At 33.5% G+C, this 21,908-nt stretch overlaps 3 protein-coding genes and 1 long non-coding RNA gene across 4 annotated transcripts; all 4 read left to right on the top strand.

The window, feature by feature from the left end:
* The first annotated feature begins 3,780 nt into the window (after window positions 1-3,780).
* LOC133802165 (non-specific lipid-transfer protein 1-like) lies at window positions 3,781-4,623 on the top strand. The gene is made up of 2 exons (XM_062240436.1): window positions 3,781-4,247; window positions 4,435-4,623. The coding sequence occupies exons 1-2, from the start codon at window positions 3,898-3,900 to the stop codon at window positions 4,442-4,444; spliced, it is 360 nt and encodes a 119-aa protein (XP_062096420.1). The 5' UTR covers window positions 3,781-3,897; the 3' UTR covers window positions 4,445-4,623.
* A 5,734-nt stretch (window positions 4,624-10,357) lies between these two features.
* LOC133800177 (alpha,alpha-trehalose-phosphate synthase [UDP-forming] 1-like) lies at window positions 10,358-14,532 on the top strand. The gene is made up of 7 exons (XM_062238133.1): window positions 10,358-11,486; window positions 11,688-11,785; window positions 11,946-12,334; window positions 12,942-13,056; window positions 13,160-13,261; window positions 13,754-13,902; window positions 14,421-14,532. The coding sequence occupies exons 1-7, from the start codon at window positions 11,090-11,092 to the stop codon at window positions 14,530-14,532; spliced, it is 1,362 nt and encodes a 453-aa protein (XP_062094117.1). The 5' UTR covers window positions 10,358-11,089.
* Window positions 14,533-15,260: 728 nt separating this feature from the next.
* LOC133800176 (callose synthase 9-like) lies at window positions 15,261-16,084 on the top strand. Its single transcript, XM_062238132.1, has 3 exons — window positions 15,261-15,514; window positions 15,689-15,786; window positions 15,917-16,084. The coding sequence occupies exons 1-3, from the start codon at window positions 15,313-15,315 to the stop codon at window positions 16,082-16,084; spliced, it is 468 nt and encodes a 155-aa protein (XP_062094116.1). The 5' UTR covers window positions 15,261-15,312.
* A 2,477-nt stretch (window positions 16,085-18,561) lies between these two features.
* On the top strand, window positions 18,562-19,904 carry LOC133802164 (uncharacterized). Its single transcript, XR_009877174.1, has 3 exons — window positions 18,562-18,855; window positions 18,964-19,021; window positions 19,546-19,904. It is a non-coding gene; the product is annotated as an uncharacterized LOC133802164 (long non-coding RNA).
* Window positions 19,905-21,908: the final 2,004 nt, after the last annotated feature.

The following is a 21,908-nucleotide window of genomic DNA, read 5'->3' as shown; positions in this document are numbered from 1 at the left end:
ATTCCCTAAGGTTCCACCCAATTCAACTTAAGCACCACAACTCAAAAACCAGAAACTGAAACTGAAGAATTCTAAGTCTTACCTCAAGTGTTGATGAACTCTTGCTAAACCTCTGCTAATTCTCCACACTTAGCGTAGACTCCTTAACGCTTAGCTTCTCCCAGCTCTCCTCTGAGCTTACTCCAGAAATCCTCAAGAAATTGGTGAAGAAAGGACAAACCGACCTAGAGAACTCTCTCTGTTTTCTCTCCTTTCTTTTCCTTTCCTTTTCCTTTCTTTTTTCAAACTTCTGTAATGTTCTACAAATCCCACTAACATAAAACCACAGTAATACCCATCCTGAAAAGCCAAATGACCATTATGCCCTTCCCTATTAATTCTAATCCTTTAGTCCACTTAAGGGCATTTTAGTCATTTCACCCAATTCCTGCTAATTCCTCGAGTGTCTTTATTATTTCCCGCCTAGTTCCCGATTCCTAATTAATCACCAATAATATTCCTCAACATCAAAATAAACTCCAGTATATCCGCTAAATTCCCATTTATACCTCTGAGCTCACCCCGAGCTGGGTATAAATCCCCGCTATGAATTTTCCGCTACTTTGCTCACTACGATCGTCTCAAGTCACAGATCACAGATATATCCACATAATAATGTGGTCTCGACAATTATCACATATATCAAAGCAGTTATGCCCATAATGGCCAAAATTACGATTATGCCCTTCTAACCTAATCTGGGCCTATATGCATACTAACACACATAGTCATGCATCTCAAATACTCAAGTAATCATATAACATGCTTTAAATCATAATCATGCATCTTAATCATTAAAACCACACATAGTCTCCATTATGCCCTCCAGCCACACTAATCAAGGCCCTTAAGCCTTATTAGTGAATTTGGGTCGTTACAACGCTAAACTTAAGAGAAGGGACATCGAGTTTTCAGTGGGTGAGTTTGTTTTCCTGAAGGTCTCGCCAATGAAGGGTGTTATGCAATTTGGAAAGAAAGGGAAGTTAAGCCCTAGATATATTGGTCCAGTTGAAATTTTGGACAGAGTAGGGCAAGCTGCATACCGTTTGGCGCTGCCCCCAGTATTAGCTAAAACACATAACGTCTTTCACACCTTGATGTTGCGTAAGTATGTGTTAGACCCCTCTCATGTTTTGAGTTACGAGCCGTTACAGCTGAAGTAGGACCTGAGTTATGATGAACAGCCTAAGTGCATTATTGAAAAGTGAATCAAGGAACTGAGATCCAAAAGGATTCCACTAGTTAAGGTCCTGTGGAGGAATAGTACAGAACGAGAAGCAACATGGGAGTTGGAGGAAGACATGAAAGAAAGATACCCTCAATTATTTGGTAAGAAAGAATTTCGGGACGAAATTCCTTTCAAGGAGGGTATATTGTAGTGCACCAAAATTTATTTTCTTTTAGTAATTAAAATTTTGTGTTTTATTTTATTTAAGTGTTAAGTGTGGTGAATTGTTTTATTTAAATGTTGTTTATTTTATTGAATTGTTGTTTGTTTTATTTAATTGTTTGTTATTTTATTTAATTGTTAGAATTCTTTGTAGAATTTTTGTGAAATTATTTGTTAAATGATATTTATTTATTTTTATTTTAAAAATGTGATTATGTGAGATTTGGTTGAATGCACTAAGGTGCATGGTAGATAGTGATGTACCCTAGTGATTTAGTGTGTGCTAGTGTATGGTAGCATGGTACACATGTGTAGATTTTCTACACACTTGATAGTTCTTCATATTAGATTTAATTGATTAATTTATAAGAAAGAATAAAATAAAAGGAAGGGGAAACCATGGTGGACGTGTGGCTTAGACTGGGAAAGGAAGATGTTTATTTCAATATATTTTATTATTCAAATAAATTAAATTTGACGATAATGGCTATATTTTGGGAAAGGAGGTGATCATCTTTTATTTCCCACCTATTGTGATAAAAATAAATAAATATGAATTAAGACAAAATTTAGAGAGAATAGGAAACTTACCTTTTCTATTGAGTGGACCATTATGGAGAGAATTAGGTTAAATGGAGAATGAGGTGAAGAGGAGAGCCATTTTGATTGTGGCTGCCGAATTTTAGAGAGAGAGAGAGAGAGAGAGAGTAGCGTGAAGAAGAGGGAAAGAGAAGAAGAAGGAGGTCTTAGGTACGGTTTTTCTTATGATTCCTTGTTGTTTTAAGATTTAGGTTTAGCTTCCTCATTATCTTAAGTCTTTTTCTATGTTCTTCTTCTTCATGGGATTCAAAAACCCTAGGGTATTCAAGGGTGATTATCACTTGGGTGTTGATCAATTTGTGTTCTTGATTTTATAATCAAGAGAGGTATTGAATCTCTACACCTAATGCTATGGTGTTCTCTTTGGTTCTTGGATTTGTGGATATTTACAATATGTTGATGCATGAGAGATTGATTTAGGCGTGGGTAGGGGTCTATGGCGTGGGGGTATCCTATGGACGAGAAACGATCAATTAAAACACCAATTATCTTTTAATAATGTCATGTCTAATGGGACTTTTCAAACTTATCAGTGAGACTTGAACTTTTGGTTGTTTTAGAACTTTGCATGAAAACTGATATTTTCTTTTTAACTATTGGGCCCAACTTGCATTTTTTAGCAAGACCCCACTAGAATTTTATATTAAGTGGCTTTTCTCTCATAAACCTATGATTATGTGAATGTTTTACACAGCATTAGACTAGGGCGTTTTACATGTAAATATACAAGACACTAGAAAGTCTAGTATATACATGGAAACTTGAAAAACTCTAAATTCAGGAAAATTTAAGAAACTAACCATAATAAATCATGTTTAATATTTGAATAAATAGCATTTTTCCCCTTAAACTTTTAACACAACCAAATTGTTCCCCCTAAAATATACGGTCTATTAAATTTTTCCCCTAAACTATGGATACTATTAGATCATGCCCCATGTTATGATTTGCGTAAAAGAATTAACATTTTTACCCCCAGCAAAATTTTTTTTTTTTACAACTACTAAATTGTGCCCCATTTAATTATAAAATTTAAAAATCTATTTAAAATTCTATAAGAGTAAAATTATTTAATATTCATTTTAAATACATTTAAGTTTAAAAATATTTTTTAAAAGACAAACAAAATTGTTACAAATAAAAAAATATATTTTCTTATTTTATTCTTTTTTAATATATTTTTTAAATTGCTTTCTATTATTTTATTTTTTCCCCAATGTTTTTAATTAATTAAGTTTTATATATTTCTTTTAAAATTATTACATTGAAATAGATTTTTAAATTTTTTATAATTAAAAGAGGCACAATTTCGTAGTTGTCATAGTTCGGAACGCAAAAAATGATAATTATCTTATGCAAATCATAACACGGGCCATAATCTGATAATATTAATAGTTCAGGAGTAAATTTTAACCCACAGTATATTTGAAGGAGCACAATCTGGTAGTGTCAAAACTTTCGAAGGCAAAAATACTATTTATTCTTAATATTTGAAGAGAATACTCAAATTTAGGGGGAAAAAAACTTATACAAAAACAATATTTCATTAAATCTAGAGAGCTAGCGGCGCTCAAATATTAGTATATAGAGCCAAAAGAGAGTTAGCCATTTTTGACTATGTACTGCTTTAAAGCACAACCACCACCAAATATCCACCCAAGTCCCAACCTCTTCCTCTATTTTATTTATTTTTTCTTTCCCTCGTTTTCCTATAAAATCAGCACCAGACCAAGATACCATGCCCGACAACACAAGTACTAAACAATACTCTACAATTTCAAAGTTCAAACACAGAACCCTAGCTAGCTACTTGAAGTGTCAAGACTTTGATCTTTGATTACACTCACAGACATTATTAATTTTATATAATGGCTGGATCCACTGTTGTGATGAAGCTAGTTTGTTTGTTGGTTGTGGCCATGGTGACGGCTGCACCACTAGCTGAGGCAGCCTTAACATGTGGACAAGTGTCCACTGGGATCAGGCCATGCATAGACTACCTCAAGAAAGGTGGGGCTATACCGGATGCATGCTGTAATGGAATTAGGTCACTGAATAGCGCAGCCAAGACCACCGTTGACCGCAAGTCTGTCTGCAATTGTTTAAAGTCGGCCGCCGGTAGTATCAAAGGAATTAACCTCAGTCTCGCCGCTGCACTTCCCGGCAAGTGTGGCGTCAGCGTGCCTTACAAAATCAGCCCCTCTACCGATTGCAATAAGTAAGATTTTTAACTTTATGATAAACGTTACGTGCATGAAGTCATCTTGTAAGGGCATCACATACACATAAATATATTTATATATCTGACCCTTTAAAGTGTATTTTCATTAATTAATAAATGCCACACATATATATATATATAAATTGACTCGGTAAGAGATTTTTATTATGATATTTTGTTGCAGTGTGCAGTGAGCTTCGATGGTGCTCGAGAACAAAATGAAGTGCGTGGATGTTTATATATATATCCATATATACGTACGTTTTTGTATAAACTCCTTCCTTGTATGGAGTTTCGTTAATAAATTCTAATAACTATAATTTCATGCTCTTTTTGTCATGAGTAATAATAATGGACTTCTTATTGACTCATTTATATTGATTCAATTGATATAGTATAATATTACCTTAAATTAGTATCTGGATTAGATATATTTGGAATGAAATTACAAACAAACTTCCCCCTCGCCCCGTTTTTTTTTTAACCAAACTGGGTCCAAACAAATAACAACCATATATGCAACAACAACCTTCTTAAGATTGAATTTCTTCAAGCGCTGGTACTCGTGTGATTTCTTGGATGGATTCTGAATATGTGAAGAGATTCTTCCTTCTCAATTTGACAAAGATGTGAAACTTTTGAAGAGTGAGGTCCTGATCAGGTTTCACCATTTTCGTATACTGATGCCAAGAACTCAATTTCATTAACAATCCCTAACCCTATTCCTTGTGCTCCTTTTAATGACGGGTTTCACACTCCTAAACTTACAATGGATTATCTGCATCCTATATTGAGTACGGGTGCTCAGGATCCAAACTAATCCAATTACCATAAATCAACCCAAACCAATCAAATTAAAAAAAATTGGATATTATTTGTGACGCATCAATTATTTTTAGTTTAATTAATTTTGAGGGTTTGTTTTATTATTCATTGTTAAGTGTTACAAATTTATTTTTAAATGTTTGAATTGTTTGGTAGGAATTATGTGATTTTATTTTGTTAGTTGGTTATTTTAATTTGTGAGTAAATGAGTTTTGATTGAATGCACAAAGGTGCATGGTAAGTAGTGATGCACATGAGCTATTGTGTGTGTGCATGTGCATGATGAGCATGCAATAGTTTTTCCTAGAAATAATTTCATTTTTATTTGATTTGTTTAAGAAATTAAAAAGATAATAAAAAAGGAAAGAAATAGGAAATGGAGGCAATTTCCTTTCCAATTATTTTTATTATTTAAATCAAGGGAATAGAAGAAAAAAAAAGGTAAGACTTTTGATTGATTGACTTGTTTTAAGTATGGAAGGTAGGATTGTGAATAGATTAGTATGAAAAGGCCACACTTAGTCGAAATTGAGAGAGATAGTGAGTGACAAGGTTCAGTCAAGAGAGGGATTTGGTTTCCCTTTATGGTGCTCCGTCACATGAAATTAAGGGAGGGAATCAAGGGAAATTAAGATCTTAAATGGGGAACTTCCTTTTTCTTTTTCCTATCTCTAGGGTTCGATCAAGGAGTGGTTTATATAGGAAAGGATGGGAGTGTGAGATGCCCTAGTGGTTGCAGTGTGCATAGAGGAAGAGAGAGAGCGAGAGAGAGGCTAGAGAGAGAAAGGGGGAGGGAAAGAGAGGGCACGAGCAAGGAGAGAAGAGAGAGAAGAAGAAGAAGAAGAAGGACATTTCGAAATGCCTATGTTATGAATTTAGGTTTAGGATTCCTTTTTCCTCTTGTTCTTGGTTCTAAGTTTGATGGAATCCATAGTAAATGCTAGGTTTAATCTCACAAGAGCATAGGGTGGTGTGGTCTAGGGTTTCGACCTACAAGGATAAGTTTGTTTGGTCTAATAATTTGGTGATGATGATAAGGTGTTGGAGGCTAATAATCAAGAGGGTGGCCATGGTTATTTTGAGTTCTTTGATTTCTATCAAAGGAGGTAATGGAATTTGTTGACGCAATTTTTCACCACAATGTATTAAGAAATAATAAGGGCAGACAAGTACTTAATGGTAAACCGTAATAAAAAATATCAAGAATTCACTCAAGAACACTGGACTTTTATGTGGTTCAGTAGTTAAAATCCACCTAGTCCACGAGTCACTATTATTACTAATTTCCTCACTATTTCGGCAGAGATTCAGTATTACAGATAAAAATCCTCTCTTTCCTATCCAATATTCCTAGCATTTATAGGGGAATTCCATGGATAGATTTGGGTAACCGCGTGAGTCAATCACGCATTGACATAATGTCTACATTCCATAAAAATAATTTCCATTTATATTGGGATATTATTAGGTCACAAAGTTAATATTTCATGTTATCTTGGATAATAAATATGATAGCCTGGTCATGAATAAGCGTATAAGCAAATCCCAAATCTTTGGGAATCCTTTAGTATGCAGTATGCGTTATATCTTAATCACCCGAGCTGTGTATCTTCCACGGGCTTGTATTCTGACAGCTATCCGACCCCGAGCTAGTGCTTTGATGACTTATCTTATTCCTAGTTTGTGGTGAAGTCAGAACACCTAACACAAGGTCTGACCATTATGAACCTCGAGCTATCCGTATAGATAATAATAAAATATTCTTCTTGAATACTTTTCCACGTAATTATCTGCCAGCCGTACTCGAGTTGAGTGAATGAACTCGTGCTAAGATTAGGGTACAACATAATATCTATCCTTGAAATAATTCTTGTTGTTGTTGTGATCTTTTTGGTATATATACTTTTGGTGTGCGTTTTATTGGTTGATCGGTTATGTTCTTTTATGTTGAAAAAAAATTGATTTTTATCTTGTAATCCATAAGAGCATGAAAAAGAATATGCAAATTGATTAGCTATGAGTAGTTCTTTAAGGGATTTGCTATGAATTTTATATGGCCTAGGCGTGTGTGTTCTATGATTTTATGTGCTTCAGTATGCTTGGGCGTGTGGTGTATATAGGCAAGCATAAATAGAAACTTTTGGGCATGCATGGAGTATGAGATCTTATGGTTATGTTTTCATGTCTATTTTAAATCTAATGGTTTATGTAACAAGAATGCAAGAATGCTAATAGACACATGCTAGGGCATAAGTTTGGTTTGGCCTATGTTATGATAATGTTGTTTTTTAAATATTCGTGTAAAAATGGAAAAGAAATATGAGATGTTGATCATGAGGGTTTCAACATAGGGTCTTATTTGGTGTTTGATTTTTGTGTTCACTAAAAGAAATACACTCTTTAGCGGTGACATTATTAGCATTGCTGCTAATAATAGTATTATCAATGGCGACAAAGCTTGGTTGCCGCTGATATCAAATGGGTAATTTTTTTTTATTAAAAATATTAATAGGTGCTATATTTTTCCTATTAGTAGCGACACATGTCGCTGCTAATATATTCAAAATACCCTAGAAAATTAGTGGGAAATTTCCCTACAATGTTAATATATAAGGCTATTAGCGGCGACACGTGTCGCCGCTAATAGTCGCCATGTTGATAAAAAAATTATCAATGGAGAATAGTCACCACATTATAACATCTCAACCCTAAAACACAACCATTCCATCTATCTTTGGGGCTATCGTAACCAACTTGTCCATCTCTCTCTCTACTCTATCTTCTCTGCAATAGCACTTACACAGCACCAGTGGAGGCAGGCGGAGGTGACTTTCGGTCGTGCATCTCAGTTGTGACTCTCGGACTCAGATGGTAGGCAGAGGTGACCTCGGTCGTGGATCTCGGTCGTGACTCTCAGACTCAAATGGTAGGCAAAGGGCTCCCGTGCTTAACGCAGGTGGCAGGCGGCAAGCGAAGGGCTAATGGCAGTTTAGTCTCCAACCGGTCTCTGTGAGTATCATTCTTCTCCTTTTTATATATATATTCGGATATATTGCAATTTCCTGAAGAAAAAATAAAAAATATTTTAGTACTAGTATGGTGATGAGGAAATAATTATTGATTTTTTTTTTGTTTGTATATGTCACAGGCACAACTAGCTAGAGCCTCATTGTATTGAATACCAATTATTGAGGTTGATGCCTAGTTTAATGAATTACTTTTTTTATCAAAACAAAAAACAATTGGTTTCATTCACTTTTCCTCATTTTGTTGGTATATATGTAGGTATTTGGCCACATTATAATATATATGTCATTTGATACTAGCAATTTTCTTATATTTGACTCTAAATGATCTTATGGCATGTAAAACAAAATGTATATAAACTTTTAATATTACCATTCATTATGTTTTATTTTCCCTTGAATGTGGCTGGATGTACTAGATGGAAAGAAAGAATCCAGAGAAAAACTATTATTATGTATTCATAATGTCATCGCATGGTATGACCGTGTGCATATGTGTGTTTATATATATATGTATATATAAGTATTTAGATATACATGTGTGTGGGTGTGTGTGGTGTATATGTATATATGTGTGAGGTGTATATATATATGTTTTATGTATTTATTTTATATCTGTTATATTTTTTTTTATTTTACTAACTTTCTTTTCTATTTAGGAGAAAATAAATTGGTGTAATTCTTGGAACCTTTTCTTTTGGAGCATTTTATTAATTCGTGTGTGTCTCTTATTTCTTGATTTATTATTATTATTATTGGGAACAACTACAACACATCCTTTTTTTTTGCAACACCCATGCATCCTTTTTCTATTTTTGGCACCTGGATAGACGGTGTACATTGTAGGTATTTAGAATATCCTGCAAATTTTCAAGAAATTCTGAATAGTTTACGAAGCCGAAAACAGAGTTCAAGCTGTCAAATTTTACACGCGTACACAAAAAAACAGGCACGCGTGCAACAGACAGTTTAGACCCTGTTTTGGTACCATAATTTATCAAGAATTTCTTGAAAATTTGTAGGATGTTCTAGATAGCTATAATGTACACCATCATATAAAAAAATTTGGGATTATAAATATTCATGTGCCGAAATAGAAAAAGGATGCACCGGTGTTGCAAAAAAAAGAGATGCATTGTAGTTGTTCCCTATTATTATTATTCTTATTAGTATTATTATTATTGTTGTTGTTGTTGTTGTTGTTTTTGTTGTTGTTGTTGTTGTTGTTGTTGTTTTTGTTGTTGTTGTTGTTGTTGTTGTTGTTGTTGTTGTTATTATTTACTATTGTTAGATGAGTTTGAATATCCTAAATATTCATTCATAGTGAAGTAGGTTTTGTGAAATTTTTGTGTGCTGCGGAGATATAAGGAAGAAACGTATAGTGTGTTGTTTGAATTGTTTTTTTTAACTTAATACAAATAGCTAGGTCATTAGTATAGGGGAGATGCTGCACAATATTTGTAGATTTATAGTGTTGAGGGTCGGGATAAGGTTTTTATTGGGTCGGGTAATGGTCTTTATAGGGTGGGGATATGGTTCATAGGGTCAGGATAGGATCTTTATAGTGTCGGGGTCGGGATACGTTCTTTATAGGGTCAAGATAGGGTTAGGGGTCGAGATATGGTCTTTATAGGGTCGCAATCACTACACCAAATACCTGTTTTCATAACATAATAATATAATAGTTCTGAAAAAGTATTATGGTATGTATATGTGGTAAAAGAAAAAAAAGGCGGTAATATTTTTTGGGAGCCCGCCTCTATCATTAAAAGTTATATTTTTTTTGGCCTCTCTCTCACGTGCTGTCCTTAGTCTCTTCCTCACTCTCTCAACCACGACTCCTTCAACTTAAACTCCAACTTCAATCCCAATTCACTCTCTTCTTCTGAGTCTCAACATCAACCCCTCCCTCCCGACTTCACCGCCAAGCAACTTCTCGACACCCTTCGTCGCCAGAATGATGAGTCCTCCGTGCTTTGCATCTTCGACTGGGCCTCGAAACAGCCTAATTTCTCACCCACTACCTCCATCTACCAGGAGATTCTCATTCTCTCTCAATTCTTTCTCTCACATCAGATGAAAAAATTCCCTCATTCTCCCAATTCCCTCAGTCGTACTCTCTCACAACTCTCGTCTCTTTCTTCCTTGCTCTCACATACCCCTTCCTCGTGCAGGTGTACTGACGAAGGCTTCTGGGGACTTCGCGATGCGGAGGCTCGACATGCTCAACAACGCATGGCTGGTGATGGAGATGTGGTGTGGTCGACGATGCGAGGCTGGAAACAGGGCTGGGTTTGAAGCTTAGAGCTAGGTTGAAGTTTGAGGGTTGGTTAATTTGTAGAGAAAGTGTCGAGAAGAAAGGGAGAGAGGTAATTTGATATATGTATATATTAAATAGATTTATCTTTATTAAAATAAATGTTTAGATCTGATTTTCTTCTTCTTTGAATCATATTAAAGTTTTTGAAGTTGGCTTTGGCATCTTAAGATATATCACGATAATTGCTTTCTCAATATCACTGAATTGCAGTTCCAACATGTTTTCCACCCATGCAATGTGTTTGTTGTTTCGTCTGAATGATGTGATATATGTACCTATGGTGGGGACTTGCTCGATGTTCCTTTCATTCATTTTTTTCTTTCTTTCTGGGTAGTAGTGGGTCCTTTTCTCACTAGTTAATAACCTACTTTTTTTCTCTTATTAATTGGATTTTTTTCCTTCAAATTTATGGACTCAAATAATTGATTCAATGACGTAACCGTGTTTTTCACTTACCCTTTTGCCTATCTCATTGCTTAACACTTTTATTAGAGTAATTCTACAGCATTATTTATGTTTTTTTTTTAATTAATTTTCAAAGCTTTGTCTTGTTTACTGGCCCCTGAAGACTCACTATTCTAAAAATATAATGTAGGAGAGGCAGTTGTCTTGAGAAGCATTTGTGCTTATAAATTTTGGCACACAAGGTTCAGTTGCATAGAGAGTGCATGCCAGGGAACAAGTACGAGAGTAACCAAACCTTGTCGACCGGTCGAGTTGTACGGCTAGTGAATGATAGGAAGATAAGGAAAAATAGCAGGACTTCTCAATCAAACGATGTAACTACTGAGAATTATAACAATAATAATAGGGGGGCTCAGTATATTGAGAATGATGTCAACTTAACAGAAGATGATAATTCGAAAGTTGCCACTGTTGGACAGTGCCCTGAAGGTGATACTGCAACGACTAACAATTATGAGCGATGTGAAAAGCCAGATAAAAAGCCTGCTAGGCAACGGTTATTGGTAGTTGCTAACAGATTACCAGTCCCTGCTGTAAGGAAAGGTGAAGATGTATGGCATTTAGAGATTAGTGCTGGGGGTTTAGTCAGTGCTCTTTTGAGTATGCAATTCCTGCTCTTCATTTTTTAAGATTGTTTGGTTTATTTATATTTATATTAAGATTGTTTACTTGATGATATTATTGCGTGTCTAAGAAAATAGTTCCCCGTATTAATAGATTTTTGTTACTTTTTTTACCTGATGATTTGGTTTTTTTCTTTGTAAACTTGTTATTCACTTGTACTATATGGTTATGTTAAAGGCATGAAGGAGTTTGAGGCAAGGTGGATCGATCGGGCTGGTGTAAATGTGCCCGATACAGTTGGAAAGAATGCACTTACTAAGTCTCTAGCCGAAAAGGTTAATTTTCGACTCTTGACATAGAGTCATTCGGACCATTTAATATTACTGCCTTTGCTTATTGGGTTGATTTTTTTTCCTCTGATTGAGTAAACATGTTTTTTTAGTTAAATTATGTGAAAATCAATTCTGTTGATGCTTTTCTATTTCTTCCTCACAGATATGTATTGCAGTATTTCTTGATGAAGAGATTGTTCATCAATATTATAATGGCTACTGCAACAGCATATTGTGGCCACTTTTTCACTACCTTGGACTTCCACAAGAAAATCAGCTTGCTACCACCAGGAGTTTCCAGTCTCAGTTTGCTGCATATAAGAAGGAAAATGAAATGTTTGCTGATGTGGTTATCAAGCATTATGAAGAGGGTGATGTTGTTTGGTGCCACGATTACCATCTTATGTATCTTCCAAAATGCTTGAAAGATTTCAAAAAATCAATGAAAGTTGTTTGGTTTCTACATACTCCTTTTCCTTCATCTGAAATTCACAGGAAATTGCCATCTCGATCAGAGCTGTTGTGCTCAGTTCTTGCTGCAAATTTAGTCGGGTACGTTGAGTAATCGGCAGCACTTGTTGAATATTATATATGACTTTTGTTTAAAGTTTTCAAGAACCAGTCTTTTAAAGTCAGCTGGAGTAGAAAAAATAGGTAGTTTGTTCAGCATATGCAAACGTGCTTCACTTATTATGATGTTCTTCTGTTAAAAGTATTCTAGAATGTTCTAGGAGAAACCTAGAATTAATTAGACTATGATATAGATTATTATAGAATTATTTAGAGAATAGTAGAAACTAGTTAATGACTTGGAAAATTCTAGAAAGTTTTAGATTTCTTCATTGTAGCCTAATAGAAGAGTTGTGTGTGCTTAGAGGGCAATTGGAAAATAGCAGGTGTGTCAGTTGTAAAAGTGCCTTAGAGAGTTCTTTTGTCATGAGTGCTCTAACCTAAACATCTTGTGTTTCCCTTCAATATTAATAAAGTGTATTATTTTCCACTCAATATCTTCTATTTGAATGCTGTTGGTTTAAGTAGTAGTTTGATTAAATATAATGTTATTTGGTAATTCGACTCTATATGACTTTCTTCATTTTAAGTGTTTGGACTATATGAATTTTTGAACATGTAATTTATGTATTAATCCTCATTTTTCCAATTTTCATACATATGATTATGCACGTCATTTCGTTAGTGCTTGTACTCGCATTCTTGGATTGGAGGGTACTCCCGAGGGAGTTGAGGATCAAGGGAGGCTTACACGAGTGGCTGCAGTAAGTTGAAATTACATGCCTGTTTAATTTAAAGTTGAAGACATATTATATGAGTAAACTTCAGTATGCCAACTCATTCTGACTCCAATGCTAAAAATTTTAGTGTCCCATCGGTATAGATTCAGATCACTTTATACGTGCACTGGAGCTTCCTCAAGTCCAGGAACACATCAGAGAACTTAAAGAAAGATTTGCTGGGCGGAAGGTAAATAATATATTTTTAGAATGAAAGCATGCCATGCATACACTCAACTTCCATAACATAATGGAAACATGTATTAATTCTTAAGCATAATTTATCTCACTGTCTAGTTTCCTATGACATGAAGTTTTAGGATAGCTGGTCGCTTGATATGGTTTGAGACCTTGTATATGATAGTAACATGTGCAAGTTATCACTGTCTAGTTTCTTCAGCCCACATGATATGGAAACTTATGATTTGTTTCAGAGTGTTCATCTGGGATATTCCTGTTTGGTTCTTTTACTGTAAAGCTATTAGATAATTCTTAGTCCTTACCTTCCTAGTGACACATTTCTATTTATGCTATTGCTACTGCTTGTTGCATGGGTAGAGAGGTGTTTGTAATTCTAATTTTAGTAGATTAATATTTTTTTCCTCTATAATTTGTATATTTAATGATATATCTTATGTTTTATATATTAACTATTTCATATGTGAAATATATGGCATTACAGGTGATGTTAGGTGTAGATCGCCTTGATATGATCAAAGGGATTCCTCAAAAGATATTGGCCTTCAAAAAATTCCTCGAGGAAAACCTTGATTGGCGTGACAAAGTAGTTTTGTTGCAAATTGTTGTGCCAACTAGAACAGATGTTCCAGAGTGTATACTTCTGTCTAAATTTGCATTGCTTCTTCTTGTGTTTGCCTGATTTGTAAATAGTTTTATTCTTTATGTTTCATGATTTCTTTTTATTTCCTTGATTAATTGAAGCCCTGGCAGAAGGACTAGCGTCTGTTGCATTTTAGGAATTCTTCTTCTTTAGTAAGGAGAGAAAAACTCATTGGAATGTCTAAATTTAAGTTGAATTCCTTGTGCTAGATCCTTTAGTAGTTTAATGTGTTTCTATGTCTGAATTTTAGCTATAAGTTTTATGTTTTGAGTTCTAGGTTACTTCTAATTATTGCTTGGAGTTGATGCAGAATAGTGTTCTATTTTGTCTCTCCATCTTATTACTGTCATTGTTTTAAAATAATTTACTCAATCAACAATGGTTAAGATATTTTTTTTAGAGTTAAACAACTTACCTTGTTTGAGGAAGTACACTTCAATTCTAAGTGCATTTTGTTTGCTTTGTTGCTAAAATTCAATTAATACACTATTTTATACTGCATTTTCACATATAAAAAACTCACAATCCAGGTCCATGAAATTGTTGGACGAATTAACGGCAGATTTGGAACATTGACAGCTGTTCCAATACATCACTTGGTTCGTTTATGGCCATCTTAATCAGTAATTACTATATGAATGGACAATTTATATCTCACTATATTCTTTTTGGGCTATTTGGTATTTGGACAAATGTTTTAAGTGTTGCTGATAGTTGTGTATACTGAACCGTATCTTATCATTGTTAGATTAAGCAATCACTCCTTTAGACACAATGGTTCTATATTTCACATGGTATACGCTTACCTGGTACAATTAAAATAGGACCTTGAGAGTGTTAAGCTTGGTGTATATCACATCAGTGACCCATCTATGTGGTATCTTGATGAGTAGGTCACATCATTGTGCCCCATCTTTGTTTTTTTCTTGAATTGAACCTCAGTTTCTCATGCCAGTGCGTCAACTAAATGTCTAAACATAAAAGCTAATAAGCTATATGTATTTTCATTCACATGCCAGTGGGTTAAGTAAATCATTTTTAATTTTATATATGGTTTTAACATAAATTAAATGTTATTCCTTAGAAGTTTCAACAATCACTTTTTATTTTTAAAAATTACAAGAAAAAGTGTATAATTGCTGCATGGCTACGAGTTTAGGGTACACTACTATAAGTTTTTATTTCTCTCCTGTGAGTTGATTTGGCGAAATATTTGTTGCCAATTGAAACTGTATATGCTGATGTTGAAGTTGTTCTGGTTGTAGAATTCATATATAAGCTTTCTTTTTATAGGTGAATAGGCATTAGAATTAATTTAGATTGGCATCATCTCGCTCTCTCTCTCTCTTTAATTCTCAGTTTGACACTTTGTCATATTTTCTGTGCTTCTATTATAGAAAATGTCTCAAGTTGACGAGCTATGCGAGCGTCTAGTTCGTGCAGCATTGAAAAGAGAACGGACTGGGAAGGATGCGTATGGGCAGCCTGTTGATGGGATTGCAGGAAATGTTCCATCTTCCCTTGCAAACAATGGGGATATTGATGAAATTCTACGTGCTGCAGATGAGATCCAAAATAAGAATCCAAATGTCTCCAGGATCTGTATGTTTCCCTCTTTCTTTTTTCCTGGCTGTACAATTTGGAACTCATTTATATGCTCTCATGGTTTTCTATCATATTTTGAGTTGTTAAGAAACTGACCTGAGTACTTATTAAGCTAAATTTTGTCAGTTAACAACATTGTGAATATCTTGGTTTTTTTTTGTATACCTACAGTGTGTGAACATGCTTATTCTTTGGCTCAAAATCTGGATCCTGACAGTGAAGGAAGAGGAGTTCTACAATTTAAAGCTGGATTGATGTCTGTCATTAAGGTGTGTGCTTAGTTTTAAATGGATAAACTTCACTTCCAGATTTTTAGTCTGTTTGTTTTGCATTCTATACACTTCGACAATAATATTATATTTTCCATATATTTACTTTTTATTGTTTCCAAAATTTTAGCAAAAACTTGCAAAAAAGGAGGGAGGAGTTATAGATAGAAACCAAGACATTGCTCTTTTGCAAGATTTCTACAAACTCTATCGAGAGCAGAATGACGTGGAAAAGTTACGAGAAGAAGAGTTCAATTTAAGGGAGATTGGGGCTTTCAGTGGAGACTCGGGCGAGTAAGTATTTCACCCATTTGAAATCAAATAGATGGCACCTTTATTTATTTGCTTTTGTTCTGTTTATGCTAATACTGTAGTTTTATTTTCTAATCTACCTATAAGGAGAAAAACATAATTATGTGAAAAATATACAGAGCATTTTTCTTGATATGTGTATATAACTGGTGTTATCATGTCATTTTCTTTCACTTTTGTCTGCTACCTTGTTTATAATATATGGTCAAATTTGTTAAAATTCCATTTAGATAGATAGCCATGTAGAGTATTTGTAGCCTGATCTGATCTTTATTACAAACTTTGTATTTAACAATAACAATTTTTGAGCTTTTTTTTTGTTAGGAGAAGATAAGAAATGAATTTTCCTATGTTGAGAATGGTCATTTAGGGTCATTGGGATTAAAGAGTGTTGATCAATCTAATTTGTAAAGTGTGTGGAAGGTTTCTATGAGGCAGAAATAAAATTTTGAAGAGAAAGAGAAAGATATCTTGGGGATTATATAATCTTGTGATTAATGATATTTTTCTAATTTACTATCTACAATGAAATTTTGAGGAGACTTGATTTATTTTAAAGTAAAGTAATAAAGGTTATAGGCACATCGTAGTAAAGATAACTTGATCTATCATGGCCCAAACTAGTACTATTTGTGACATGGTACTTTAATTCAAGAGAAGTAAAAATTTAATACTTTTCCATGAAATCATGAATAAGTGCCATCAACAGTGAAGAGGAAGAGGTTTAGTCGATAGTTAATTAATATGATCATATTTTGATTGCTATTTTGAACTGTTCTTGAGACAAGATACTTTGATTAATTTTTGGCTCTTAAATACACTGGTATAAATGTTGGGAAAGATGGATTAGATCAGAGAGGCTTTAGTAGTTGCAATATAATATTCTCTAATTTTTCTCAGATTGCTTTCAAGATCATATCTTTAGTCGATTTTATGGGGTCAATTATGACCTAAACAATCACTGATCATCTTTTGTTTTGCATACTTTGATATTTTGGTCTCCTATCACCACACAAAACATGTTTAGACAACTTAGCTTACTTGGGATTAGAATGGAATCAAATTATTTCCATGTTGTTTTTTTGGCATGTTTTGAATTGAGCCAAGAATTGCTACCAGCCCTAGTTGGAAAGGAAAAGAATAAAAATGAAAGATGCTTGTTGCTTGTTCCAATGTATATAATCTATATGATAAAATGTATTTGATATAGATTGAAAAATTATGGACAATCTTATTGATATAACCCATGCTGTGACTTTGAGGACCACCACACTTGTTGTTTTGCTTATCTTTCTACTTTCTCTTAATTCCTTCCTGTAATAAAAAACAGTCCTGCAGTCTTGGAGAGTCTTTTTAATGCTATATATTGTCCATTAGATAGCCCACCCTGAAGAAGCAGTACATGGAATAATATGCAAGGAGAATGAGTCAAATCTCAATCAAGATACTGATCAAATATCTTTTTGATATATAGTTCATAGAGTAATTTATTAAAACATGTAGAGCCAAGACTAGAGATCACAACAACTTGCACAAACACAATTTGATCCAAAGAAACAGTCACAAGAACAAACCAGTTAAAAGAAACACACAAGAAATCAAACCATTTAAAACACACACTACAACAAATTCTACTTTCAATGACTCCCTACAATGTCTTACACCATTGGTGTAAGACATTAAAAATTAGAAGGGATTTTAAATGGCTAATGGTGTAAGACATTGAAAGTGCATATTAATGGTTACAATTGGAAGACATTAAAAATAGTGGAAGACGTTGGAAATAGGCTGGTAGTGATTTATGGGTACATCCAACGTCTCCCACTGGGAGATGTTGGATGTGCATGGGAGCACATCCAACGTCTCCCATTGGGAGACGTGGGACACGTGGGACGTCTCCCAGTGGGAGACGTTGGATGTGCTCCCATGCACATCCAACGTCTCCCACTGGGAGACGTGCCACGTGTCCCACGTCTCCCAGTGGGAGACGTTGGATGTCTCCACTTATAAATCACTACCAGCCTTCTTCTTCCTCACACGAACCCGAGAGCAAACCAGAGAGAAGAATTGGGCGATTTGGGGCTGCGTTTTTAGGGTTCTAAGGTAAGTTTTTTTTTTATTTTCTTGATTTTTAGTTAATTATTTTGCAAATAAATTATAGGTTTTGCATTAGGATGAGTAATATACATGATTTTGTGTTAGTTTTACATTTTTATGCATTTTTTTATATACATTGTATGTTTTTGTGGTTTTTCAATGGAAGTTTTTAGGGATTTATGATTTTTTAGTTTTTTTTTTTAATTTAACCTATCACATTGTATATATTTCATTAGAGTATATATGTTCATGATTTTTTTAAATTTTTATCAATTTTTATTTCGAAATTTAGATATATTTTTGTATATTTGAATTTTTTTTTAAATTGTAACTATTTTGTTATATCAATAGTTATGTTAAAATAAATTTATTAAATAATTTATAAAATAGAAATATATTAAAATTTTTATGTTTTTGTTTATTATTAAGTTTTTAGGTTATGAAATTTTATATTGATTTTTTGTTGAAGTTATAATTAGCGGCACATTGGGATTTTTTTTATTTGTTTACCAATATCATTTACTATTATTAGATATTTAGTGATATTTGTTTAGTAATGTTTAACATATTAATTAATTTAATTTCATAGGTTGTGATTTTTGTGGTGAGATTTTAGAGAGTATTTTGCATCAAAATTCCAATATCAATCACACATTTGAGGTAATTAAGTTTCTAAAATTACAATAATACGTTATATATTGCTAGATATTTAGTGATGTTTTATTTATTATTTATTAATTTAATTTTATTGGTTTGTGGATTTAATAGCGAATTTGATTACTAAGTGAAGTAACTTTGCTAGCTTTTGGATTAAAGATTGCAAGAGGTACATATATATTCTCTTACTTCTACTTTTAATATTATTAAACAAATGTTAGAGGAGTTTGAATATCTTAAATATTCATCCATAGTGAAGTAGGTTCTGAGATTAAAATTGTGTGCTGCGGTGATAACGGAAGGTTGAGAACTTGTGTGTATTAGTGAAGTAGGTTCTGATAAATTTTACTGTGTGCTGCGGAGCTATAAGGAATAAACTTATTGTGTGTTGTTTGAATTGTTTGTTTTGCTATTCACATGCAGATGGTTAGGTCACTATTATAGGGGAAATGCTGCCCGATTTTATCTAGGATAATAAACAATTAGTTTTATATAGACATTCTATAAGGAAGAAACTTATTGTATGTTGTTTGAATTGTTTGTTTTGATATTCACATGCAGATGGTTAGGTCACTATTATAGGGGAAATGCTGCCCGATTTTATCTAGGATAATAAAAAATTAGTTTTATATAGACATACAACTTTATCATGTGCTTATTTAGTGTTGTTTCTTTTCTTTTCCATAGACATAGAAGAATATATGGATAAACAGTGGATGTCAGCAAATAGGTTATCTGCGGAATTTAGGAACGGGGTTGATTTGTTCTTAAGGTTTTGTTCGGAAAATGTGAAAGACCCAAATTTTACTTATTGTCCATGTCTTAAGTGTGGAAATGTTAAAAAGATGGATCTTAAAAAGATTAAAGAACACTTATATTTCAATGGGATCGACAAGAGTTACAGAATTTGGTATTACCATGGGGAGATAGCTCCGATTGCTCCAACTCTGCCAAGTAGACCAAAAGGAGTGAGGAGGAATATAGTGGAGGAGAACTGGGATCCATTAGATGAAATGATTGACGACGCACATTATGGATCAGGAGTAGACCCAAATAAGTTTGTTCATTTAATTTTCTAATTTGATTTATTCATTCATATAACAATTTTTCATATTTTTGTATTAGGTTCATTTACAGATATGTGGTACAACAAGGTCGCCAAAATAAGTTTTTATTTGTCAATCCTAATATCGTCGCCAGTCAAGGGAGTTCATTCGACGATCGTGTTCAGAATCTGTTCAGACGTTGCAATGACGTAAAATCAAAAGAACAAGTTATGCTTGTCCCTTGGAACCATGGGTAAGTTTAAAAAGTTGTCATTTTTCCGACCCATATCAATAATTTCATTGTTTAACATTTGAGCTATAATTTTTTTGTTTTTCTTATACAGTGAACATTGGATGTTGCTTATTTTGGCACCATATGCATATCATGTTTATTGTTGTGATCCGGTGAATTCAGAGCTAAATAACCGTGAGGAGATTGTATCAGTGATCGTCAGCGCTTTCAATCTTTTTTTCTCTATGAATCTTCCTGATGTCGAGATCCCTGATACTCTACGCATTAAGCAACCTCAGGTAAGTAACTTTAGCAGAAATTTTTGAACATTTATAATAATTAAGTAGAATAATATGTATGCATTTTTTTTAAAAAGTTTCAATTTAATAATAAATTACTCATATTTTTAAATAATTAGTGTCCACACCAACCGGACAATGTGGCATGTGGATACTACTTAATGAGGATGTTGAAGGATTTGATTGAGCATGCGAGTCCTGGGCATTACTTGAGAACGGTATTATTAATTAAAATTTACAAATTATTTTTGAAACTATAAATGTAATCAAATAATTAATTAATATATTTTACTTTATATTTCTTGCAGCTAACAAGCACATCATATACAGAGGCACAAATTGATGAGTTGCGACAAGAATGGGCGACATATATGTTGCCGATAATCCAAAGTTACCGACCTCGTTGATAGGTTTTTTTTTTTTAATTTTTTAACTCTTTCTTCATACACAATGCAATATTTGTTCATTTTGAATATTTCTAACAAATATTGTATTTCTTGTATATATCTAACAAATATATTTTTTTCTTCCAATTTAATTTATTATTAAATTAATTTAAATTTAGATTAAAATAATTTAAATTTAAATTAATATTATTTCAATTTAATTAATTATTAAATTAATAATATTAAATATTAAATTAATTTAATAATATTAAATTAATAATATTAAATATTAAATTAATTAATAATTAATATTAATTTAATAATTAATTAATATTAATTATTCAATTTAAATTAATAATATTAATTATAAATTTATTTAATTTATTTTTTTTAAATGTGGGAGACTTTCAATGTCTCCCATTAGGAGAGGTGGGAGACTTTCAATGTCTCCCAATGGGAGAGGTGGGAGACTTCCCACGTCTCCCAATGGGAGAGGTGGAAAGTCAACATTTGACTTTCCACCTCTCCCATTGGGAGACGTGGGAAATCACTTACCTCTCCCAATGGGAGACGTGGGATGTCTCCTATGGACTTCCCACGTCTCCCATTGGGAGAGGTGAGTGACTTCCCACGTCTCCCAATGGGAGAGGTGGAAAGTCAACATTTGACTTTTCACCTCTCCCAGTGGGAGACGTGGGAAGTGAGGCACGTCTCCCAACGGGAGACGTGGGATATATACCTACAATGACCCCAGCAACAACGTCTCACTAAGTGGGAGACATTGTAGACTTCCAATGTCTCCCCATTAAAGTCATAAAACATCTATTTTGTTGTAGTGACAACACCAAGAATTACGTGGTTCGAATTAGAGTGAAAACTTAGAATTCTAAGCTACATCCACGGGCAGCCACTTTTATTAGAACTTCCTTCTTCTTTCAGTACAAATCTTTCTTCTCTCAGTTACAGATTTTTTTACTGAATTACAAGGAAAAGTTTCTAAAAAACTATATGTAAGAGTATACAACTGAACAGTATATATAGCAGTAGTAAACATAACGAAACATAACTAACTGCTTTACAAGAATCCAATTAT

Source organism: Humulus lupulus, chromosome 9 (genome assembly GCF_963169125.1).
Source record: "Humulus lupulus chromosome 9, drHumLupu1.1, whole genome shotgun sequence".
NCBI lineage: Eukaryota > Viridiplantae > Streptophyta > Magnoliopsida > Rosales > Cannabaceae > Humulus > Humulus lupulus.
This window is presented reverse-complemented; position numbering and strand designations above follow the sequence as displayed.

Bases quoted from the DNA above. Each gene is read 5' to 3' on its own strand.
- LOC133802165 (XM_062240436.1), top strand. From the start codon at position 3,898: ATGGCTGGATCCACTGTTGTGATGAAGCTAGTTTGTTTGTTGGTTGTG.
- LOC133800177 (XM_062238133.1), top strand. From the start codon at position 11,090: ATGCCAGGGAACAAGTACGAGAGTAACCAAACCTTGTCGACCGGTCGA. The intron at 11,487-11,687 runs GTATGCAATTCC...GTTATGTTAAAG, and splicing joins TTTAGTCAGTGCTCTTTTGA to GCATGAAGGAGTTTGAGGCA. The intron at 13,057-13,159 runs GTAAGTTGAAAT...TAAAAATTTTAG, and splicing joins GGCTTACACGAGTGGCTGCA to TGTCCCATCGGTATAGATTC.
- LOC133800176 (XM_062238132.1), top strand. From the start codon at position 15,313: ATGTCTCAAGTTGACGAGCTATGCGAGCGTCTAGTTCGTGCAGCATTG. The intron at 15,515-15,688 runs GTATGTTTCCCT...GTATACCTACAG, and splicing joins TCCAAATGTCTCCAGGATCT to TGTGTGAACATGCTTATTCT. The intron at 15,787-15,916 runs GTGTGTGCTTAG...CCAAAATTTTAG, and splicing joins GATTGATGTCTGTCATTAAG to CAAAAACTTGCAAAAAAGGA.